The sequence below is a fragment of the Amyelois transitella genome, chromosome 31, assembly GCF_032362555.1.
Source record: "Amyelois transitella isolate CPQ chromosome 31, ilAmyTran1.1, whole genome shotgun sequence".
NCBI lineage: Eukaryota > Metazoa > Arthropoda > Insecta > Lepidoptera > Pyralidae > Amyelois > Amyelois transitella.
In genome coordinates this window covers 1,986,081-2,009,337 of record NC_083534.1, presented here as the reverse complement: position 1 = coordinate 2,009,337, position 23,257 = coordinate 1,986,081, and the positions used below count along the sequence as shown (strand labels likewise).

At 37.6% G+C, this 23,257-nt stretch overlaps 2 protein-coding genes across 7 annotated transcripts in view; one reads left to right on the top strand and one right to left on the bottom strand.

Annotated features, from left to right (window-relative positions):
* LOC106137524 (protein tramtrack, alpha isoform) overlaps window positions 1-10,519 on the bottom strand; it is a 38,676-nt gene extending 28,157 nt beyond the window's left edge. Inside the window, exons 1-2 of one of the 6 annotated variants that reach the window (XM_060953211.1) lie at window positions 10,406-10,519; window positions 9,688-9,943 (exon numbers count right to left, since the gene is read on the bottom strand). The gene's annotated coding sequence lies outside the window, so the exon portion shown is untranslated. Of the gene's footprint in view, window positions 1-9,687; window positions 10,055-10,339 lie in introns of all 6 variants that reach the window. The other 5 variants (XM_060953209.1, XM_013338369.2, XM_060953208.1 and 2 more) reach the window with 5 other exon arrangements.
* Window positions 10,520-17,784: 7,265 nt separating this feature from the next.
* On the top strand, window positions 17,785-22,021 carry LOC132903827 (uncharacterized protein K02A2.6-like). Its single transcript, XM_060953086.1, has 3 exons — window positions 17,785-20,909; window positions 21,696-21,884; window positions 21,995-22,021. The coding sequence occupies exons 1-3, from the start codon at window positions 17,808-17,810 to the stop codon at window positions 22,019-22,021; spliced, it is 3,318 nt and encodes a 1,105-aa protein (XP_060809069.1). The 5' UTR covers window positions 17,785-17,807.
* The last annotated feature ends 1,236 nt before the right edge of the window (window positions 22,022-23,257 follow it).

Below are 23,257 nucleotides of genomic sequence, written 5' to 3'. Positions count from 1 at the left end.
ACCCAAAAATAATTTTGCAATTTGAACCAGTTCCAGAGATTAGCGCGTTCAACAAACAAACAAACTCTTCAGCTTTATAATATTAGTATAGATAAACGTAAAAAATAATTTTACATATCGGTTCATAATTAAAGGAGTAATCGTGCAACAGACATATATAATATGTATAGTCGAATTGAGAACCTTCTCCTTTATAGGTTTATAAATTTGAATCATCGACACGAGGAAAAAGAATGCTGTCACTAAAATAAAAATCAAGAATCGTATTGTATGCATGATTAGTGTATTAATGTATGAATTCATGTATTCAGTCAACAGCTTCATGAATACTGCTAAAAATGTCCATAATATTATCCCAAATTTTATACTGACCCTGAACTACTACTGCATTTGTCAAAAAAAAAGAGAACTGAAATCTGCTGTAAGTAAATGCTCTATAGTTCACTAAAGGAGTTCATTACAAATATAAAACAGTAGTACAGTATAAAGGCGGGCTTATCCCCAAGTGGGATCTCTTCCAGCCAACCTGACAATAAGAGTACTTACGTTCTTTTGCACCTATAAACATTATGTTACTCGTAATTGTTTAATTCAACCAAGAGAAAGTTTAAGTGCCGTGTGGTTCCCGGCACCAATACAAAAAACAATTGGACCACTACATATCTTTCCCATGGATGTCGTAAAAGGCGACTAAGGTAGGTATAGGCTTACAAACTTGGGATTCTTTTTTTAGGCGATGGGCTAGCAACCTGTCACTATTTGAATCTCAATTCTATCGTTAAGCCAAATAGCTGAACGTGGCCATTCAGTCTTTTCAAGACTATTGGCTCTGTCTAGCCCGCAAGGGATATAGACGTGACCATATGTATGAATGTATGTAGATAAAGTTTAATAAACTTTCTTCTTGTAGGCGATGCGCTAGCAATCTGCCACTATTTGAATCTCAATTCCATCATAAAGCCCTGCAGCTGATCGTGGCCTTAGTCTTTTCCTTAATGGCTCTGTCTACCCTGGAAGGAACAACGATGTGATACGTATTATTTAACTCATTACTTGGCAAATTATGGACCGTTTTTGATGATGTTTCTGTTCAAAAGAATATATTTTTCCCAGATGGTCCCATTTTTACAACGTCAACATAAGTTGAGACTTCTGTATATGTCATTATTTACAATATTTTATGCCAAAATCAAGTACCCTCGCAGCTTCACCCGCGTAAAATGAAGGATCTCGTTAATTTCTGTTCTCGAGGTAATTTCGAGAAAATCCCTTAATCATGTAACGCATAGACCATGAAAAGAACCTACCATGCCAAATTCCAAATCTGAAGATTTTCAAATTCCCAAGAAGAAAGACCCAGCTGTTTGAGATCTGCATTAACATGCCATTCAACAATAAACAGAAAAAAATCCATCGATTTTTGTTTGATGTGATTAAACGAAATAATTTTCTAAGCGTGAAAAATAACTCTCATCATAAGTCGGAAAACGTTCAGATTTGCATCAATACGCAAGTGTTTTTTGCTGTCACTTTTTGCCCGGGCGTGTTTCAAAACGACGGTTTTCTCGAACGCCACCTGACATCACAGATATTTCTCGTGGTTTTGCAATTCGGTTCTTATCGAGTGGAAAAATACTAGAAGACATTCTTAGAAACTATTTTTTTTTTTTTACCATCCCTTGAAAAACCATCTGTTGCTTGATATTGAGACACGAAGACTCGAGGAGGGAATTAAATTTTTTATAAAGATACTGTTACAACAAAGGGAAGATCTTCCGCCAGGCTAGGTGTCATGCCTGGGGAACCGCGGCTCCGACGATGTTATGTCGGAGGTTATATATATAGCTCCAATCCGTGAAATCTTTGCTTGCGCGATTCAGGTTTTTCGTTGTTTTTGACTGATAGCGTCGCGTGATTTTATTTTTTACTAGCTGTGCCCGCAACTTCGTCCGCGAGGCATAGTTATTTAGGCCATTATTGAATCCCTCAAGGAAGACTACTTTGCCCCGTTTTTTTTCATATATTCCATTATTTCTTTGCTCCTTATAGTTGCAGCGTGATATTATATAACCTAAAGCCTTCCTCGATAAATGGTCTATTCAACACAAAAAAAATTTTTCAAATCAAACCAGTAGTTCCTGAAATAAGCGCGATCAAACAAACAAAAAAACTCTTCAGCTTTATAATATTAGTATAACTACATAGCATAGATAACCATCTTTTTCGGTGCAATCGGCTAAACCAGAGACCAGCTAATTCCAAAGTCGGTTAAAACTAGACACTGAACGCGAAGGGAGCGGCATTATATTACAGATACGCGGCCGATCTCAATTTCACCCGCCGCAGTGTGCCGTCCGTGTGAACTGATATAGACTAGGGGATGGTAGACTTTTTTTTCTCTACATTCATTCATGTTTTCTACATTCGTTCATGTTTTTTTAATGTAGACAATGTGCATTCGTCCACGATTTAGATTTAAGAGATCTATATTTGTAAATTGACGTCCGATGAAAATGCTGCAGTGTAGTTTGTTCCGCCGCTTCTTCTACACATGCGCTTTGGAAGTGGTAGTAGTTATAATTAGATTTAAGTTATGTGACGTCAGTAAGCGATACCTTGTATCCAATTTTGAAAATAAATCTATTCTATTCTATTCTCTGTAAAATATACCTTGACTAGCTGTGCCCGCGACTCCGTCCGCGTGGAATAGTTATTTGGGGCATCATTGAAGCCCTCAAGAATGAATAATTTTCCCCGTATTTTTTTTACATATTCCATTATATCTTTGCTCCTTATAGTTGCAGCGTGATGTTGTGTAGCCTAAAGCCTTCTTCGATAAATGCTCTAATTAACGAGAAGAATTTTTCAATTCGAACCAATAGTTCCTGAGATTAGCGCGTTCAAAGAAACAAACTATTCAGCTTTATAATATTAGTATAGATTACTGTGACAGCGGAATGGAATAACAATGTACATGTAGGTGCGAAAAAAATAAACTGTAAACATTCCTAACATATTTGAGAGTTTGAAACCAAAAAAAAGTCATCAAAATTGACCGATTAATGACGCAAACGTTTTAATTAGCAATTAAAACATACAGCGAAATGAGAAACATAATTTTTTCGAATTGATTTATCTCAGACGGGTTGAGAAAATAGCAGGTGAGGTGTGACACGCATAAAATCAAATGTCTCTCCCTAAGAAGTTGACAGACAACAACATCGTTCTATTTGTTACGACATCTGTATGTATACTAATTTTGGTTCATCTACTACATTCATCAATCTTTTCATGCGAGCTCATCTGTTTAGGGTACTTCTGACCTGACCTTCCACCAAAATATCCATTTCATCAAGAGTAGGTTCTATTAAATCGTTCTTTACCAAACGTTTTCATTTGTACATTTGTGCCTTGTAGTATACAAGCTAACTTTATTTTAAAAAAATTACCCACAGAAATATTATAAAGGTGTAAGTGTGTTTGTCTATCTGTCTTTCACATCAAAAGAACTTCACTGAACCGATATACATAAAATTTTGCATACACATATTGCTTAGAGTACGAATAAGAGCCAGAGTTCTGAAAACTGGAGTCGCCGCAGACCGAAAGATCAATGTGGGAAAGTGGAACTCGGGCTCCGAAGCATTATACAGAGTACAACTGGTAATTAACAAAGATGAAAGAGAGAGAAAGAGATAGAGAGAGAGAGGGAGAGGGAGGGAGAGAGAGAGAGGGAGGGAGAGGGAGAGAGAGAGACGTAGAAGGACATAAGGTACTTTTTATGCGAGCTGCGGGGGAAATCTAGAGTAGTTCATAATATTCCAGACGCCTTTTCTGTTAACTGTTATTTTCAACAAATTCGTTATTCGGACGAGCGGCCTTTTATGTGTACACAAAATGTTATACAAATAACTATAGTTTAGTTAAACATACTAATATTTAATTCACGCTAGTGTGTGAAAATCTTAAATTTTGGAAATGGCACGCCGTACGAATTCCTTAAGAGCATGTTTTAATTTTAGATGTTACATGACTCTGAACAAAAACGGAGTGTCATCTTTCAGAGATCATGTAACTATGTGTTAGTGATCATGGTTCCACACTAATATCTAGCGGGAGCGATGATTCGGCTCGACCGCCACCAAAGGGAAGATCTTCCGCCAGGCTAAATGATGCCCGAGGAACTGCGGCTCCGACGATGATGTGTCGGAGTTTGTATTTATGCTCCAATCCGTGAATCTAAAGTCTAAGTCGATGAATCTAAATCGCGCAAACAATGAGTGTTTGCGCGATTTAGATTCATCGATGCTATTGGTTGAGCGCGTCAATTTCTTCGCGATGATTGACAGACTTGACTATACGAATGAGTCATTCAAAAAAGGAGGTGCTCATATCGACCGTTTTGTTTTTAAAAGCCTACTATCCCTTAGTCTATTTCGGCGTACGTTTTTACCGCGCACCGTACGCACACAAGCGAACGCAGACAATTGCATTTCTTAGAATTACGTTTTCTTTATGCACATACACACACAGTTATTGCGATGTCGTTGCAGAAACGCATAGATTTTGTTGTATAAATGTTGTAATACATACTTACGTGATACAAGACAAGATCGATTGAAATAAAGAAAAAAAAACATTAGAAAATGGTAAGTAACTCTGAGCACGCTCTCATCTATACTAGTAGTGGTGACTATGAGTAAAATCTCCTCATTTCTGGGGAGGTCTTAGTCCATCAGTGGACTAACTAATACCTATAGGTTGTTAAGTTATATTTTCGGCCGATTAAAATAAATCGCATCTATACTAATATTATAAAGCTGAAGAGTTTGTTTGTTTGAACGCGCTAATCTCAGGAACTAGTGGTTCGAATTGAAAAATTCTTTTTGGTGTTGAATAAACCATTAATCGAGGAAGGCTTAAGGGCTATATAACATCACGCTGCAACTATAAGGAGCAAAGATAGGAGCACTTATTCCATAGAATAAGTGAAAAAAACGGGGAAATTATTCATCCTTGAGGGCTTCAATGATGCCCAAAATAACTATACCACGCGGACGAAGTCGCGGGCACAGCTAGTGTAAAATAGATGCAAATAATTTAGTGCCTTATCAGTGATCAAAATCTTTTTTTTATTTTAAAGTTACTCCTGCCCGTGTGGTTCCTAACATGGATGTCGTAATAGGCGACTAAGGGATAGGTATACATATAAACTTGGCATTCTTCTTTTAAGATGATGGGCTAGCAACCTGTCACTATTTGAATTTCAATTGTATCATTAAGCCAAAAAGGTGAATGAGTCTGGAGAAGGACATAAGAGATTATCCTGTAAAAAAATGTCTTGTGTTTGTGTTTAGTAAGTTAGCAGCGAGCGGCTATATACGCAATTACCCACTTATTTTTATTTTTATTAAAAATATGTATATGAATGCTCACACCAACAAATGTACATATTTATTTTAAATGTTTTCTCTGTAAGCGAAATGTAAATTTCTTTGAGAAATAAAGTTCTTTACCCACAAAAAAATAGTTCCCGTGGTATTTGCGAAAAACCTGTATATTTTTGTAGATGGCGCTAAAAGGTAGTTACTCAAATTTTCAATTTCAATTAATCATAACAATGTATTCTCTCCTCCACATTTCTATTATTTAATTGTGAAATTGACGTCATTGAAGAAAATGCTGCAGTGCAGTTTATTAGCGCTTCTTCTGCACCGACGCTTTGGAAGCGGCAGTGTACTTAGTTTAAAATAATTCATTACATACATACATACATAAAATCACGCCTCTTTCCCGGAGGGGTAGGCAGAGACTACCTCTTTCCACTTGCCACGATCTCTGCATACTTCTTTCGCTTCGTCCACATTCATAACTCTCTTCATACAAGCTCGGCGGTTTCGGGTACTTTTGACCTGACCCTTTACCAGGACGTCATTAATTTGATCAAGATACGTTCGTCTAGGTCTTCCCACTCCGACCTTTCCCTCCACACTCTCCTTGTATATCTGCTTAGTCAACCTGCTTTCATTCATCCTCTCCACATGACCGAACCATCTTAACATACCCTTTTCTATTCCTGTAACTACATCTTCTTTCACATCACAACATTCCCTTATCACGCTGTTCCTTATCCTGTCACTCAATTTCACACCCATCATACTCCTTAACGCTCTCATTTCCACTGCATTTATTCTGCTTTCATGCTTCTTTTGCCATACCCAACTTTCACTCCCATACATTAATGTCGGGACCAACACGCCCCTGTGCACAGCCAGTAATAATTCATTTGATATCAACCAATGACTATAGCTGTGTTGCTCCAGAGTCTGTCTACCCCGCAGGGGATATAAACGCGATCACATGTATAAGTATGTAAAATTAATGACCAAAAATCTTGTTTTAAAACGTAACTAATGGAACGTAGGTACTACTGGCAGATAATGCTACTAGCATTAATTAAGTCCGCCAATAGTGCTATACATACATACATATCATAATCATGCCTCTTTCCCGGAGTGGTAGGGAGAGACTACATCTTTCCACTTGCCACGATCTCTGCACACTTCCTCCGCTTCGTCCACATTCATAACTCTCATCATGCAAGCTCGGCGGTTTCGGGTACTCTTGACCTGACCCTTTGCCAGGACGTCCTTGATTTGATCAAGATTCGTTCGTCTAGGCCTTCCCACTCCGACCTTTGCTATACATTAATTGTATTTTGTACAATAATGTTAAAATAAATAAATAACTATTTGGAAAAACGTAAGTAGCTCTTCTATTCGGTCAAAGATAAAGTTTATCTACGTATTTGAGAATACACACATTAGATTAACTATTTATTTTTGTTCCGATAACGGTCGTAAGCCTAATAAACATTGTTATCAATTAAATTTGTTCATCTGAAATGTTACATACATATATATGCGGGGTAGACAGAGTCAACAGTCTCACAAAGACTGAATAGCCACGTTCAGCTGTTTGGCTTAATGATTGAGTTGAGATTCGAATAGGGACAGGTTGCTAACGGATCCCCTATAAGAAGAAACACCATGTTTATAAGCCTATCCTAAAGTCGTCTTTTACGTCACCCGTAGGAATGATTTTTTGTACTAATCTAGTTTTTGAGTGTATTGGCATTTATAGTCTGCGATAAATTAAATACCTGTTTAATTTAAATATTTAAAAAAAAAACTTTCTAAAACTGGACGAAAATAGATTTCAGCTAGGTACAACGATATATAAATGCAAATATTATTACGCTTTACGTATTTTTTATACATAAAAATGCAATTATCGTGGTTCCTAAAAAGATAATTTTAGAGTACTGTCCAGGGTCTCTAAGACATTTATTTGGCTGAATGTGCAAGTTATCCCGCAATATTATTACCTAAAAGTATCAATTATTTCAAACTAGTTGCGCCCCGTGGCTTCGCTCGTGGGATTAAGAAATAAAATCACCACCTAGCGAGCAAAACGATCAAGCGAGTATGAGTCTACGTAGTGAAGAACTTGGAGCAAAAATAATTTTTTTGTATGTATGTTTGTAACGCGATAACTTTTGAACCGTTGTGTTAGTCTGATTTTGATGAAAACTGAAACAATGCAGGATGTCAATGGAATTTTGTCGGACATCAAAATCGATTAAGCAGTGTTCAAATATATATTTATTTAATTTATAGTGTTCGCGATGTTGAAGGAAAACATCGTGAGGAAACCTGCACATTCAGGCAACAAAATACGTCCACAACTTTCCGAGATTAGCAAGTACATACAGAAAGGGAAATAGGGGGAGCTTTACTTTATAATATGTAGTGATAAGTTTATTATAGAATTGAGAATCAAATAGTGACATGTTGCTAGCCCTGTCGCCTAAAAAAGAATCCCAAGTTTGTAAGCCTATCCCTTAGTCGCCTTTTACGACATCCATGGGAAAGATTTGGAGTGGTCCTATTCTTTTTTGTATTGGTGCCGGGAACCACACGACAAAATGCTATCACTGTCGAGATTCGAAGCCACGCCATTCAGGGCCAATCAGATGATGATCAGAAAGAACATAAGATCAAATTACTGAACTGGATTGATTAAAAAAAAGTATTATCAACTTGCACACAATGTGATGTTAATCAAGTTAATTACAATGGATAGCCTAAACAAAAATTCAAAGAGTATGTAAAGAAAGTACTTCGTGAGAAGGCTTATTATTGGAGTGATAATTATCTGAATGATAAAAACATATGGCTTGAGCTTGGCACAGGAACCTCGTAATGAATTGTAGTTTGATTTGAACCTAAATCAAAATTCAGTACACACTGTACATAAATCTATTTAAAATTGGGAATTCATAAAAAACAATATTTTTTTAATTATTACTAGCTGTGCCCGCAACTTTGTCCACGTAGAATAGTTGATTTGGGCATCATTGAAGGGTCTCAATGATGAATAATTTTCTTACCTACCTATAGAATTCTAAAACTTAACCACTTTTAAGAATGAAGATGACCAAACTATGAACACATCTAAACCAATGAACAAAATCTAGTCCTACAGATATTGAAAATGCAAAAGTTTGCAAGGGTGTGTGTGCATAGGTTAATATTTCACGCAAAACCTATTACACGGAATTTGATGAAATTAAGTACACTGGTAGAATATAACCAGGAATAACACATAGGGCACTTTTTATCTTGAAATTGTCACAGATGTCAAGCCTTTAGTTGAATATAAATTTGTCGAATTTGACTAGAAAGCTGAGAAAACTATTGTAAAAGATGTTACCACCCTAGACTTTTTAACTTACACTGAAATTACCAGGGTTGCTGGGTGTTACTTGGCATTTTAGAATAGGACCACTGTGTATCTTACCCATGGATGTTCTAAAAAGTCGACTAAGGGAATGGTTGAAAAACTAAGGATTCTTCTTGTGAGTGTTGCGATAGCAAGCTGTCACTATAAGCTGTCACTATTTGAATTTCATTAAGCCATACAGCTGAACGTGACCTTTCAGTGTTTTCAAGATTGTTGGCTCTGTCTACCCTAGTAAGGGATATAGACGTGATTATATGTATGTAATACCAATGGGAGCAACACCTCTGGCTAAATTCCAATTAGGTAAAAAGAAAATATAATTTTTATCTATGAAAAACTAAACTATCAAGTTAATATATTAAAACTAAATATCAAGAAATTTGACACAGGAAAAGGTTAAATTACCACAGGAATTATGGCTCAAGTAGGTAAATTTTGTTTGTTTACATTTTTAATATGACATTCCAATCTCCTACATTAGTCATTACCCTATTATAAATCCCTTAGCAGCAAAATATTAAGAACAGCTGTTTTTAATTATTTTTGAAGTATTTCACACAATGTGTGGTCATTTACAAAATATTTAGTAAATCCAGGAGGAAGAGTTTAAAAGATTATCACCCCTATAATAATTCAAAGGAGCAATAAGAGTGTTATTGGGTAGATGTGAAAAAATAATTCTTTTATTCGTTTAAGTGGTAGTGTTCCATTCACAAGTGATATTACTTTTGAGCTATGTGAGTGCCCTTCAAGGCCTTTTAAATTAGAGTTTGTGTAATAGACTAGATTGTTGGCATTTCATTTATATGGTTTGATACCCCTCGGGTAGTGTTGACAGGTCGACCTAGAAGTACAGATGTTAGAAAAGTTAAGAATACTTACAAGACTGATAGATTAGCATCCGTAACCGGCGCCAGGAAGGCCACCGCCTAACATCCATTCAGCTAAGAAAATTTCCATCGTATAAGTTTCACAAAAACACAATTTTTTCACACACTTTCACGGCCGGAATGCACTCAACACAACTATGAAACAAACAAATATAAACACACACAAACAAACAATTTAAATATCACAGAAGTCAATGGTCGCTAGATCTTCGAATTCCTTGCCGCTAACCCATATTCGGGCACTGTAACTGTGCAATCAACTGAATTATTAGCAATTTACGGCAGCGCGCTCCACGTACGTTCGCCTGCTGTGAAAATTTTTATGTTTTTCGAAAGCGCATAGACTCCCCGCCGTGGACCTTTCGAAAAAGTACAAAATACAATCGCGCGCTAAATAGGAAAATCGATAAGGCCTTTGGATCGTCGCCGAATCGAAACTAGAATAATAATTTATCAAAAAATGTAATAAAAACGACATTATTTCTTGTGGACGGTCCCGAGCTGTCAGAATTTTCTATGCGCAACCCGGCTTGATAGAAAATTCAAGGTTCGCGTACACAATAGTTGCTAAAAGGGGTCACCCTTCATAGCCGGTTAATCTGTACAGCTGAGCGAGAATATACTCTATTGACATGGCCACTTACGTCTTTCCTATTTGGCGCTAATCGCGAAAAATACGAAACGGATACGAATTTGTTTGTAAAACTTACTACGAGCGGTAATCAGTCGTTTGGAAAATTCCAAATAATAAATAGCGAGTGGGCGCGCGGTATCCGTAGAAAGAAACGCGAGACACTGTTTTCGAAACATTGGCTCGGCTCGACGTCATTTTTGGCGTATTTTGAGTTGGATCGTGAACGGGAAAACTCGAAACGATTCGGTTGCGCGAACGAGACGGGCGTCTATTCTGTGCGGGCGATATTGGACTTTATAGTATTTTCTACTTTATACAACTTCAGCTATATAATCGCATAATGTCTCGTCATAGTGTGAGAAGCCGTACTATTTTGAAGTTTTTATATAATGTTTACTATAGGTATAGGATAGGGTAGGCAAGCTAGTGAACGGCCGTTTTCTATATAAAAATGTGTATGTATGCGCAGCTTCCTGTATGTGTAGCTGATGTGTACCTAGCTATACTTGATAGTTTTCACTGACATAAAATACTTCATTAGACGTTATGCATTTACATCCTTTGTATACATTACACTACATATCTACTTACCATCATGGCCGAGAAAGATTGTCGTGCCTTCTGTAATTCTCATCCTCCTGGTGTTCAACCAACGTTGAGTTCACAATCCTATAGGCAGGAAATAGGTGAAAACGACACGAACTATCAACCAGTCAGCAATATCACCTCGTGAACCAACTATTTGTTGCACTAGATAAAATTGATCATTCCTACAATCGTCTGACTTACGTTAGATGGAATGCTCTGAAGAGGTAGTAAAAAAAAAGTTTCATTAAAATCGATTCAGCCGTGAAAGTTTTACAAAACAAACAGACCAATTTTCGCACTTAAAATAAGTAAAGCATAGCAGGTATATCATTATTGTACGTATGGGAAAATGGACGTAAGTTTTGGCTATTGGCATTATTTTAACAATTACCATTATTTGTTATCGGTCAAAAATTCCAATGTAACAAAGATAAGAGATTTGGCCGGAAACTTGTGTACTTACTGACGACTCCGTTTGAGTTTTAAACCCAAATAATAATAGTATTAACAAATACTTATCTAAATATATAAAAGAAGAAAGTGAATGACTGACTGACATATCAACCAGCGGCCAAAACCGCTGGGTCTAAAGTCTCTAGAAACATGAAATTTGGCGTGTAGGTTCTTTATGTGGTCTAGGGAGGCACTAAGAGATGATTTACCGGAATTCCCGCGGGAACAGAAATTAGCATGATTTGCCGTATAATATTTATTTCGCTTTATTGTCAGTCATTAATCTTTCCATGCAAGCTCGTCGGGTATTGAGTGCTTGATGGTCATGGTCAGGCATTTACTAGAACTTTTCATTTAAACTTGGCTTTACTATGTTAAATGTTAGACTATGAATTCGAGTACAGTACAAAATTTAATGTAACAGATACAAAATCCAAATCCAAAATCCAACCTGAACTTAAAATATTCAAGAAACTATGTTCTAAAAATAGATTGTGACCGTTCAATGACTCGTCAAAACCAAGTCAGGTTAACTGCTAAGTCGTTTATTACCTAATCATATTTTAAAATAGGTGGGTGGTGCCGTCAAGTATCGTGCTGGCCTACAAATAAAAAAAAACTTAAAAAAAAAGAAAAAAAATACATTGTCTGTGCCATCTGCTTCCCTTTCCACGCAAATTGTAAAAGTTAAGATTTTCCGATCAAATCTGTCATGGAATCACGACTGACGAAAAAGAATTATTCATTAACGTCCGCGGCTTCACTCGCGTGTATATTGTAGCATACTTTTTATTTGATGTATCTTATTATTGTATCTATTGTAAGTTAGAATTCTTAGGACTATGAATCTCTGTAACTGTTTTATAATCTGTAAGTATTATAAATACGTTTGTGTTGTTTCCTCAAATAACGTTGGTAGATTTACTTACAAACTTTTACATTTATAATATTAGGATTACTTACAATGAAGTAGGTAAAGAGTATGTATGGCTGATAGTAGGCATAATTAATGCCTCAATCTGTCTGAATGTAAGCAAGGTGATGTCTTAGGTGGTGCATGCATGGTTAAATGATTTAAATAAGTAACTCACTCTTGCCTTGAAAATCTCAAAGTCATTGATATCAGGAAAAAAAGAAGTGGGAGGGAACCCCATGAACCTTCGATGAGTTTCCAATGTATATCTGTGTGAAGCTAATGGCAAGACAATAGTAAGCAAATGGTCAACATCCCGACCTTCTGGGGAAGCCAAAAGTGTCAAGGTACATAATGATTGAAGAAAAACTGAATGAAGAAAATTGACGCCCTTACTACCTTATAACTGATGAAAATATCCAATTCGCTTACAACATAAAAATGTATACGAGAATGTTCCGAAAAAGGTTTTTTTACGATCCAACCCAAATTCCGTTTTGTCGAAATAAGGGGCCGTACAAAAAATCTATTTTAGCGGGCGAGGCCGCCATTAATATTTTGGTAACTCTGCAACTGTGTGTGTTTCTCACACAAATAAAACAAAAACAGACAAGTTTCACCTTTATTACAAGGTATCTATGGCCGCAAATGGCTTGCGTGGGCAGTTTATAGGAATTTTCATATAGTTCTCTTCGAAATTCAAAACTGTACACACACGACGAGGCGCGTGATCGATTTTCGAAACGTTGTTGGCTTGGAAGTTTGAGGAGCACCCTGCCACCCCCTCTGCCCCTCGATGCCATTTTTACGACATTTTTATTTTTTCTTTTTTATTCCCCAAGCCGAAGGTTTTCGGTTTACAGCCGACGGCTGTCTTGAGCGATTTTTTCTTATCAATATTATGGCATCGCAATGGAGTTTATCACGTAAGTATTTTTTTAAATAGACATGTCTTTGAAATAATATAAGTAATAATTTTTTTTTATTAATAGCATAAGTAAAAGTTATTATTAGAGGACGATCCTTGCTGATAATACTTACAAATACCAAACGATTTTCAATACATTCGCATAACACGTCACGACCACGTGGTGTACGATTGCGATTACGGAAAACAGATACACGGAAGATATTATATCGTAAACTCGTATCATAATTTCCCGCTTATTTAGTTAGATGCCTCCGTCCCCCGCAAATTGGAGAAAATATATAGATAAAAAACTTAAAAGTTTACATGTGCCGTGTGGTATCCGACACCATTAGAAAAGAAAGAATAGGATCACTCCATCTCTTTCCCAAGGATGTCGTAAAAGGCGACTAAGGTATAGGCTTATAAACTTGGGATTCTTCATTTAGGTGACAGACTAGCAAGCTGTCACTATTTCATTCTCAATTCTATCAAGCCAAACAGCTGAACGTGACCTATCAGTCTTTTTAAGACTGTTGGCTCTGTCTACCCCGCAAGGGATAATGGACGTGATTATATGTATGTATGTTTACATACTAACCGACTGTAATATTGACGCACACATTAGCATATACTTATTTGTAGCACCATTGTTTGTTAGCGTGGGTTAGAAATATCGAAATGAATGCAGTAGGAATATGCATTGACCACTTGACTTTAATATTTATATCACTTGTTGGTATAAAATATTTCAAAAATCAATCGATTAGTGACCGAAAAAGCGAATAAAAAAAAAATCTTAATTTTTTTCCACATTGGGCACCTGTGGATATGGTGTCCAATGTGGAAGAGTTATTCTAGTCACTGATGTTTGTAATTATTCATGTCAGTGATACTATGGCATAAGATGTGCCCAAAGTGGAATACGTCAGGATGTCAGGTCAAGAGTACCCGAAACCGCCGAGCCTGCATGAAGAGTTATGAATGTGGAAGAAGCTAAAGAAAGATGTAGTCTCTGCCTACTCCCCCCGGGAAAAGGGCGTGATTTTATGTATGTATGTATGTCAGGTCAATGTCAACTGTAAAAAAAAACAAGATTGTCCGATGATCCGAAATATTCATAGTTTTTATGCATCAACATTTGGTTCCATTTTTCCCTGGAATTTAGATTCAAATAGTGACAGGTTGCTAGCCCATCGCCTACAAGAAGAAAGATATGGAGTGGTCCTATTATAAAGACATAGATTAGGTTCTTTATAAATCACTTTAATTTGTATCGCAAAGATGCAGCAATCATCATTACTCAAATATATTTGAAACTAGAGGCCGCCCGCGACTTCGTCCGCATGGAAACCTTATCAATCCCGTGGGAACTGTGGGATAAAAAGTAGCCTATATGGGTCTTCAGCTACCTACATACCAAATTTCATCGTAATCGGTTCAGTAGTTTTTTCGTGAAATAGTAACAAACATCCATCTGACATCCTAACATACTCACAAACTTTCGCATTTATAATATTAGTAAGACTCTCACAAGTGCGATGTCCCGGACTGAAGATAAAGGTATACCTATATCCCCGTCTCCATTTTTACGTGCTTACTTTCCGGTTTTCTTTTTTCGCCGCTCCCTCCAGGATTTTCGAGACGGAGGGACGAAGGAGGGGCGCGGGGGGAGGTTGTAAAAAATTTCATATCACAGCGTCTGCGTGAAGATAGAATTTTTTTTTCGAATCGATACTTTGATATAAAATTTCATAGGTTCTCAAGGTTTGATATAATGCGCTATATAGCTTTCACTGTTAGTATACGAGTAGTTTTCGCTTGCGTATATCAAACGCACACATAAGTCTTCATATCCCTTACGGGGTAGAAAGAGTAGGTAAGGCACAAGAAGCGAAGGTCATTTAGCTGGTTGGATTAATTAAGTATTAGCGCTAAAGTATCCCAAGTTTATAACGTGTATTTAGACTATTGCGTGGTTACCGGCTCTTAAGAATAGGACCACTTCATCTATGTCGTAAAAGGCGACTAAGGCAACAGGAGCACATTTATCTAGCATCTTGCAGGTTGAGTTTGTAAAGATTAATTATTCCTTAAACCATACGGCGCGAACGTAACACATAGTTATAAGTTACTACAGCACAAACAAATAAATGACTAGTTCATAATAAGATAATTAATACGGACCTTATGAAATCGCTTTTAACGTTGAACAAAAATTTTTTACTCACAGTGGAAAATCCCATGGGTTTTTTTTTACGTTATTTATAAATACAAAGTCAATAAATTTATGCTAATTTTAGAAAGTGGGCCCCAACCTAAAATACATACTTACTTGAAGGCTATTATTTATTTATACTAATAGTGGTCGAATGGCAAAGGTGTACGACTCGAAAAAGTGTGCCCGTTCCAAGGTACATAGATTCGAATCCACCGCGGCCATTACCAATAACTCTTTTCTATGAAACGTATGTTAGTTTGATTGGTACCTAACTGATGCTATTGCGGTGACTTCGTGAGAAAATCAAGACATTCAGGCTACAACTATAAGATATGTTACCATGATCCATTATGGCTTCTCCTGCAAAGTTACGGAGGTCAGATGAGCTTCGTGTAAAAACTTGACTTAGGTCGTAAACACAAGCGAACCCTGGGTTCCTTTCCAGTGAAATGAGGGTAACCGAGTGTGACATCTTGGAAAAAGGGTTTTACATATGGTCACGTTTATATCCCTTGTGGGGTAGACAGAGCCAACAGTCTTGAAAAGTCTAATAGGCCACATTCAGCTATTTGGCTAAATGATAAAATTGAGATTCAAATACTGACATGTTGCTAGCCCATCGCGTTAAAGAAGAATCCCAAGTTTATAAGCATATCCCTTAGTCGCCTTTTAACGACATCCATGTGAGAGAGATGGAGTGATCTTATTATTTCTTCTATTGGTGCCGGGAACCACACGGCAATCAAAGGGATTTCTAAGGAAGGATTATATTTATAAATGCTAACCGTGCGAAGCCGGGGCGGGTCTCTAGCTTATAAGATATTTTATTAAACACGAAATAAGTCGCTGATAAAAACTGTAGAACAGAATTGTCAGCCATCGCATTTTACTATTCTTAAGAAGCATAAATGAGGTTAGTCACCAAAAAAAAAGTGAAATTAATTATTTATAACCTCCACTTAATACAAAAATAGATTAAAAACCTGTACTGGAGTTATTTTTAGTAACAATCCGACAGCCACTACCGTATCTTGACCTTTAAAATTGTATAGTAATTACACATTTAAAGATCTTAATAAATTGGTTACAATTTCATGGTTACAAATTAAATGTCCAAGTTACATTGACACTTGCTTTCAAGATAACTCTTACATCTTGGGGATCAAGGAATAATGGGTATTTTCTCGATATTGTCCAGTGAACAAAGATCTCCGTTATGCATGACTGTAGCTGGTTTTCTAAGGTCATTTGAAATTTGGAAAATGTTGGGAATAATGCTCTTTACTTTTGAAGGCTGAATTCATTCAATACAGGAAGAATACTAGAAAAAGATTTTCCAATTCTGATTCCATCCAGATTTTACTTAGTAAGTAGTGGCACCAATACAAAAAATGAATAGGACCACTCCATCTCTTTCCCATGGATGTTGTAAAGGGCGACTAAGGGATAGGCTTATAACTTGCGATTCTTTTTTTTAGGCGAATGGGCTAACAACCTGTAACTATTTGAATCTCAATTGAACGTGGCCTACAAGTCTTTTCAAGACTGTTGGCTCTGTCTACCCCGTAAGGGGTCCCAAGGCCCCAATTTCAATGAAACTCTGAAAAAAGTTAAATATCCGTGGATAAACATACTTATAGACACATATTTCCGAAAATCTCACAAGAACGGGAAAAACGGAAATTTCAGTTTGAGATGTGGTTAAAAGTTAAGACTCAAACAAAATATACTCTTACTAAAACTAAATACACGCGGTGGAAGCCTCAAGAAAAGTTGTTAATCTAGTTTAAATATTAATATTATAATGTTGCTACATCCGTTAAAGTAAGGTTCAATGAACTCCGTTCTCAACTTTTACAACAAAAACGAATTATAGCTTATAGTTTTAATATAACGAAATTTTGAAACGTATTGCATCATTTTTCAAAAGCATACATGGGTACATACATATGGGGTAGACAGAGCCCCCTTGAAAATAATGATAGGCTACGTTCAGCTATTTGGCTTAATGATAGAATTGAGAATCAAAGTAAAAATTAATGTTCTCGTGGGACTTACGAAAAACCTGCATTCTTTAAGGTGACGCTAAATTCGCGCTTGTGAAACCACTTAGAAAAACTAGTAATATACAATGGTATTTTTCGACACCATCTCGACTCAACATACATACAAATATCTGATATATATGTTCAAAGAAGTTTGAAATGTTATACAAACTCTTTCTTGTTATGTTCTTGTTTATCTGTGGTGCGGCGTCCCATGCGCGCGCATCTTGAAAATACATGTCATTCGTGTCCAAGCTATCCTGTGGTTTTATTGCATGATTATTTATGAATATCTATAAATATATCATTTGGCGACGAATGGGATCAATTTATCCACAATATTGAAGGAAAATGGCATTCCTAGGGAACTTACCGATTTTTGATCACAAAGTAAGCGAATGGCTTATATTCAAGGGTAAGTTGACGCAATTTATAAAGATCAACAGCGTTAAGGAAGAAAACCAAAGCGGTATTCTTTTAACTCATCTTGATGAAGAATCATATCGCTTGTTGCGTAATTTAGCGTATCCCTTGGAATTGGACACATTAGGTTTCACAAGATTAATTGAGTTACTCGATAGTCATTTTAAACCAAGACAAGGCTCATTTGTTGACAAGGCGAAATTTTACGGAGCTAGTAGAAGTCCAGGCGAGAAATTAGGAGACTGGGCGGCGCGACTGAGAGGTCTGGCAAGCTATTGCGACTTTGGCACCGCTTTGGAAACGAATCTGAGGGATCGTTTCGTCCTCGGCTTGGGCGCCGGCCCGGAACGCGATAAGTTGTTTGAGCAAAATGCGTCGACGCTGACGTTGACGAGGGCTATAGAGTTAGCGGAGCAAGCGGCCTGTGCTAAGCAGGCGAAAGTCATGTGTAAAGAAGAATCTGCTATATTGAAGGAAGAGCCGATACTGCGAGCAAAATTTCAAACCGGCCGAGGCGATCAACAGCGGCCCGGCGCGGCGCGCGGCGACGTAGCGGATATATCATGTCGTTGCTTGGTTTGCGGATTAAAAAATCACACAAGTGAGAAATGCCGCTACAAGACTTATAAATGTCAGAAATGTGGTGTCAAAGGCCATCTGAAGAAAGTGTGTACAGCGGCTAAAAAATCGTCCGACCATCAGATTCATCATTGCAATTCGACAATGGAATATCAAGCCCCTGAAAACATTGCCTTGAATTGTGAGGAATGTCAAAATTTTAATTTGAGGTATGTAACCGATAAGCCAATTTTGATTGATGTTTGTTTAGGTGGTAAAATTATTTCCATGGAATTAGATTCAGGCTCTGGTAATAGCGTAATTTCCGAGAAATTGTATGAAAAATATTTTTCAACCTATAAATTGCACCAGAGTTATTTAAGAATGTGCCTATATGATGGAAGTAAAATAATTCCCTTAGGATATTTTACTATTGAAGTGTTCTATAGTAATACAAAAAAGCAATTAAAGATTTTTGTAGTGAGAAATGGAGGTCCTCCTCTATTAGGTAGGGATTTTATGTCTGCATTTAATTTAGTGATAACAAGCGGCTTATACTCTGTTACAAATAAGAATGAGTTAGAGCAATTACTGGCAAAGTTTTCGAACTTGTGGCGTGACGAGCTGGGTGCGTTTAATAAGTTTAAAGTTAAATTACAGCTTAAGGATAACTCCAATCCTAAATATTTTAAACCACGTAGTGTACCCTTTGCTCTCAGAGAAAAAGTAGAACAAGAAATTGATAGATTAGTCAAGTTAGGTATTCTTGTTCCCGTTAACCATTCTGACTACGCTACACCTATTGTTCCCGTTTTAAAAAGCGATGGTCAAGTCAAGATTGCTGGTGATTTTTCAATTACATTAAACAAAGATCTTATTATTGATAAATATCCGTTACCTCGTATAGAGGAAGTGTTCGCGAAAATTGGAGGTGGTGAACGGTATAGTAAAATTGACTTAAAAAATGCCTACAATCAATTTTTATTAGAGGAATCGTCTCAGGATCTCACTACAATTAATACGCATAAAGGGCTTTTTAAATATACTCGTTTAGTTTACGGCTTGGCGAACGCGCCGGCAATTTTTCAGAAGTCAATGGAGTCGTTGCTTTCAGGCATTAAAGGGGTAAGTGTCTGGTTGGATGATATTTGTATAACCGGATCAGATTCGGATATTCATTTAAAGAGACTGCACGAAGTTCTGAGTAGGCTGAATGATGCTGGATTAAGACTTCAAAAAGAAAAATGCGAGTTTTTCAGGGAAAGCGTACAATACTTAGGTTATGTTATTAGCAAGGAAGGACTTCAAACTTGTCCCGATAAAGTAAAGGCTATTCTAAACGCGCCAGACCCGACTAACGTCAGTGAGGTAAAGAGGTTCTTAGGTGTAGTTAACTATTATAGAAATTTTATCCCTAATGCGTCTTCATTATTGAACCCTCTTCACGAGCTATTGCGAAGTGATGTTCCGTGGGAGTGGGGAGAGCGACAACGGCGCAGCATGGCGGCCGTGCGCCGCGAGCTAGCCTCGGAGCGCGTGCTGGCGCACTTCGACCCCGCCGCGCAGCTCGTGCTGAGCGTGGACGCCGGCCCGGCCGGGCTCGGCGCGGTGCTGGCTCAGCGGACTGCTGACGGCGCCGAGCGGCCCCTGGCATATGCATCGCGATCCCTAGCGGCTAGCGAACGAAATTACAGCCAAATTCAAAAAGAGGCGACCGCCATTATATTTGGCGTCAAGCGATTTCACCAGTATCTTTATGGCCGTGATGATCCTTTCATTTTAAAAACGGATCATAGGCCGCTAGTATCGATATTTAACAATAAGTCCGGTATACCGATAACTACAGCCTTGCGTTTGCAAAGGTATGCGATTATATTATCGGCTTATAATTATACAGTACAATATGTATCTAGCGAAAACAATGCAGTAGCAGATTTTTTTTCACGCGCTCCTTTACAGGTAAAGTCAATCGACGAAAATGGTAAGGATGTCGACAGTCTTTATGCCCTGAAATTTTTGGACGCGGCGTCACCGGCTACCGCCTTGAAAGATATCATACTAGCGACCCAACAAGATGAAACCATAATGACTGTAGTAAAATATTTGCAATATGGTTGGCCCAGAAAAATTAGTTGTACGTCTGTTTTACCGTATTTCCAATGTAAATCGGATTTGCAGTTTGAAAATGGTTGTCTTTTGAGAGGACATAGGATAGTGATACCTTCAAAGCTTAGAAATAAGATGTTACAGGAATTGCACGATTCCCACTTAGGTATAACCAAGAGTAAAAGTAATGCTCGTAGTAGAATGTGGTGGCCGGGCATCGATGGTGACATCGAGCGCTGGGTGGGAGCGTGTGCGGCGTGCGTGTCGGCGCGCGGGGCCCCGCCGCGCGACCCGCCCGCGCCCTGGCCCGCCGCCGCCCGCCCGTGGCAGCGCATACACATCGACTATATGACTATAGGGCAAAGGGTATACTTGGTGGTTGTGGATTCACATAGCAAATGGTTGGAGTGTTTGTATATGCACAATGGAACTTCAACGACCGCTTTAATTACTAAGCTTAAAGTATTATTTGCTACTTTTGGTATTCCAGACGTCTTAGTATCTGACAACGACACGAAAATAAATTCTCTCGAATTTAGGTCATTTTGCTCAGCAAATGGTATCAAATATATGACGTCACCTATTTACCACCCTCCTAGTAACGGACAAGCCGAAAACTCTGTCAGAACATGTAAAAAGATGTTAAAATGTATACTTAAAGAAAATTTAAGTCTGTGCGAAATTCAGGAACATCTTTTAGGATATTTATTCAATTATAGAAATGCCGTGCATTGTACCACCGGAGAAACGCCAGCCAAGTTAATGTTTGGTCGTAAACTTCGCACTCGTCTCGACCTTATTTTGCCATCGGAAAGAGAGCACAGCTCAGTGCCTGTGCCGGGTAGGCGATCGTTTGGTATAGGAGACAAGGTGTGGTGCCGATGGTATAGTGCGCGGATGGAAACTTGGCAACTAGGAATAATTAAAGAGAAAGTAGGTAACAAAATGTACAAAATTTTTATAGATAGTTTAGATGAATATTGTATCAGACATGTTGATCAACTGCTTAATTATACCGGCGGTGAGAATGAAGTAGCTGATGGCCATCTGCTTGATGATGTTTCTTTTTCGAGTCCTGTTACTGCTGTCTCTTCCCAAGAACCGGCTGCGATAACTCAAAGTGATGAAACTCAAATGAGTTCACAACCTCAGCATGTAACAAATAATAGAGACAGGGAAGTTGGCAGAGATTGTGAGGAGGAGGAAAGTGAGAGAATCATTGAAATTCAAAATGACTCCTCAGCCGAGCATAGTTCTGAGCAAGTGCAGGGCGTCAGTAGCGATGCAGCGGTGGTAGATCCGCCGGAAACTCTCACTCGCCCTAGACGAAATGTTCCACGGGTTGATTACAGAAAGTATTTGTAATTAATATCTACTAATTTAACAAGTTGTTATTTTTAGTTTAAATGTATCTAATAAGTATTATGATTAATGTACATAATTTTCAACAGGTTCTTAAAATAAGTGTGGAGGAATGATATATATGTTCAAAGAAGTTTGAAATGTTATACAAACTCTTTCTTGTTATGTTCTTGTTTATCTGTGGTGCGGCGTCCCATGCGCGCGCATCTTGAAAATACATGTCATTCGTGTCCAAGCTATCCTGTGGTTTTATTGCATGATTATTTATGAATATCTATAAATATATCAATATCACATCTTTATTTTTTTTCGGGGTAGATAGAGCGAATAGCTTAAAAGTAGCTACATCCATCGCCTAAATGTAAAATCTCAAGTTCAAATCAAAATTGACATATACGAATGTCAAGCCAAATTAAATTTTATTCTATTTAAGTAGCGTCCAATACTGCTTGACGCATTATACCTAAACCAAATCAAGTTTGTAGTACGGCCCCAATGCGTTTTTTGTAGAACCACCAGCCAAAAACCAGTTCTTGATTGCGTTTTTTTCCAAACTTTTTCACTCCAAACATTACCGTTACGCCTATAAATAGCTTCTCTCAATTCTGATGCTATTTTTAGACGGCCATTACCTCGCATATAGCTGCATTTAGTGACGGTGAATGGAAGGCTTGGTCGTTTTGAATTTTGTATGTAATTTTCGTACAGGTACCTAATCATTTCAATAAATGTCAAAAGCTCTGTCTATCCCGCAAGGTATATAAACCTGATTGTGTGTGTGTGTGATAATGTTAACTGTATAAAACATAGCATAAATTTTTTTATAAAATCGGTTAGATAAGTACCAACCTATCTGCAATTTTGACCAAATTTTATTTCGGAATAGAAATTCAAAAACGATAAATTGCTAGCGCTTTGACGTAATGGAGCAAAAAATGAAATTTTGTACTGCGTAGGTATTACTTGGCTACTTTAAATTCGAACCGTCTTTATATAAAACGTTCTGAAACGGTTTATAAAACGGTGTCGCGTGGTCCCCGGCACTAATAAAAAAAAGAATAGCACCACTTCTTCTCTTTCCCATGGATGTCGTAAAAGGCGACTAAGGGATATGCTTACAAACTTGGTATTCTTCTTTTATGCGATGGGCTAGCAACCTGTCACTGTTTGAATCTCGATTCTATCATTACCTAAGCCCTAAAACTGATCGCGGCCTTTCAGGTTTTAAGACTGTTGGCTCTGTCTCAGCGGAAGGAATAGACGTAACTATATGTACGTATGTAAAATCCTCTCTTGGTGATTTTCGAAATTTTATATTCATGTTTGTTACCGCTTCTTCTGCACTGACGCCT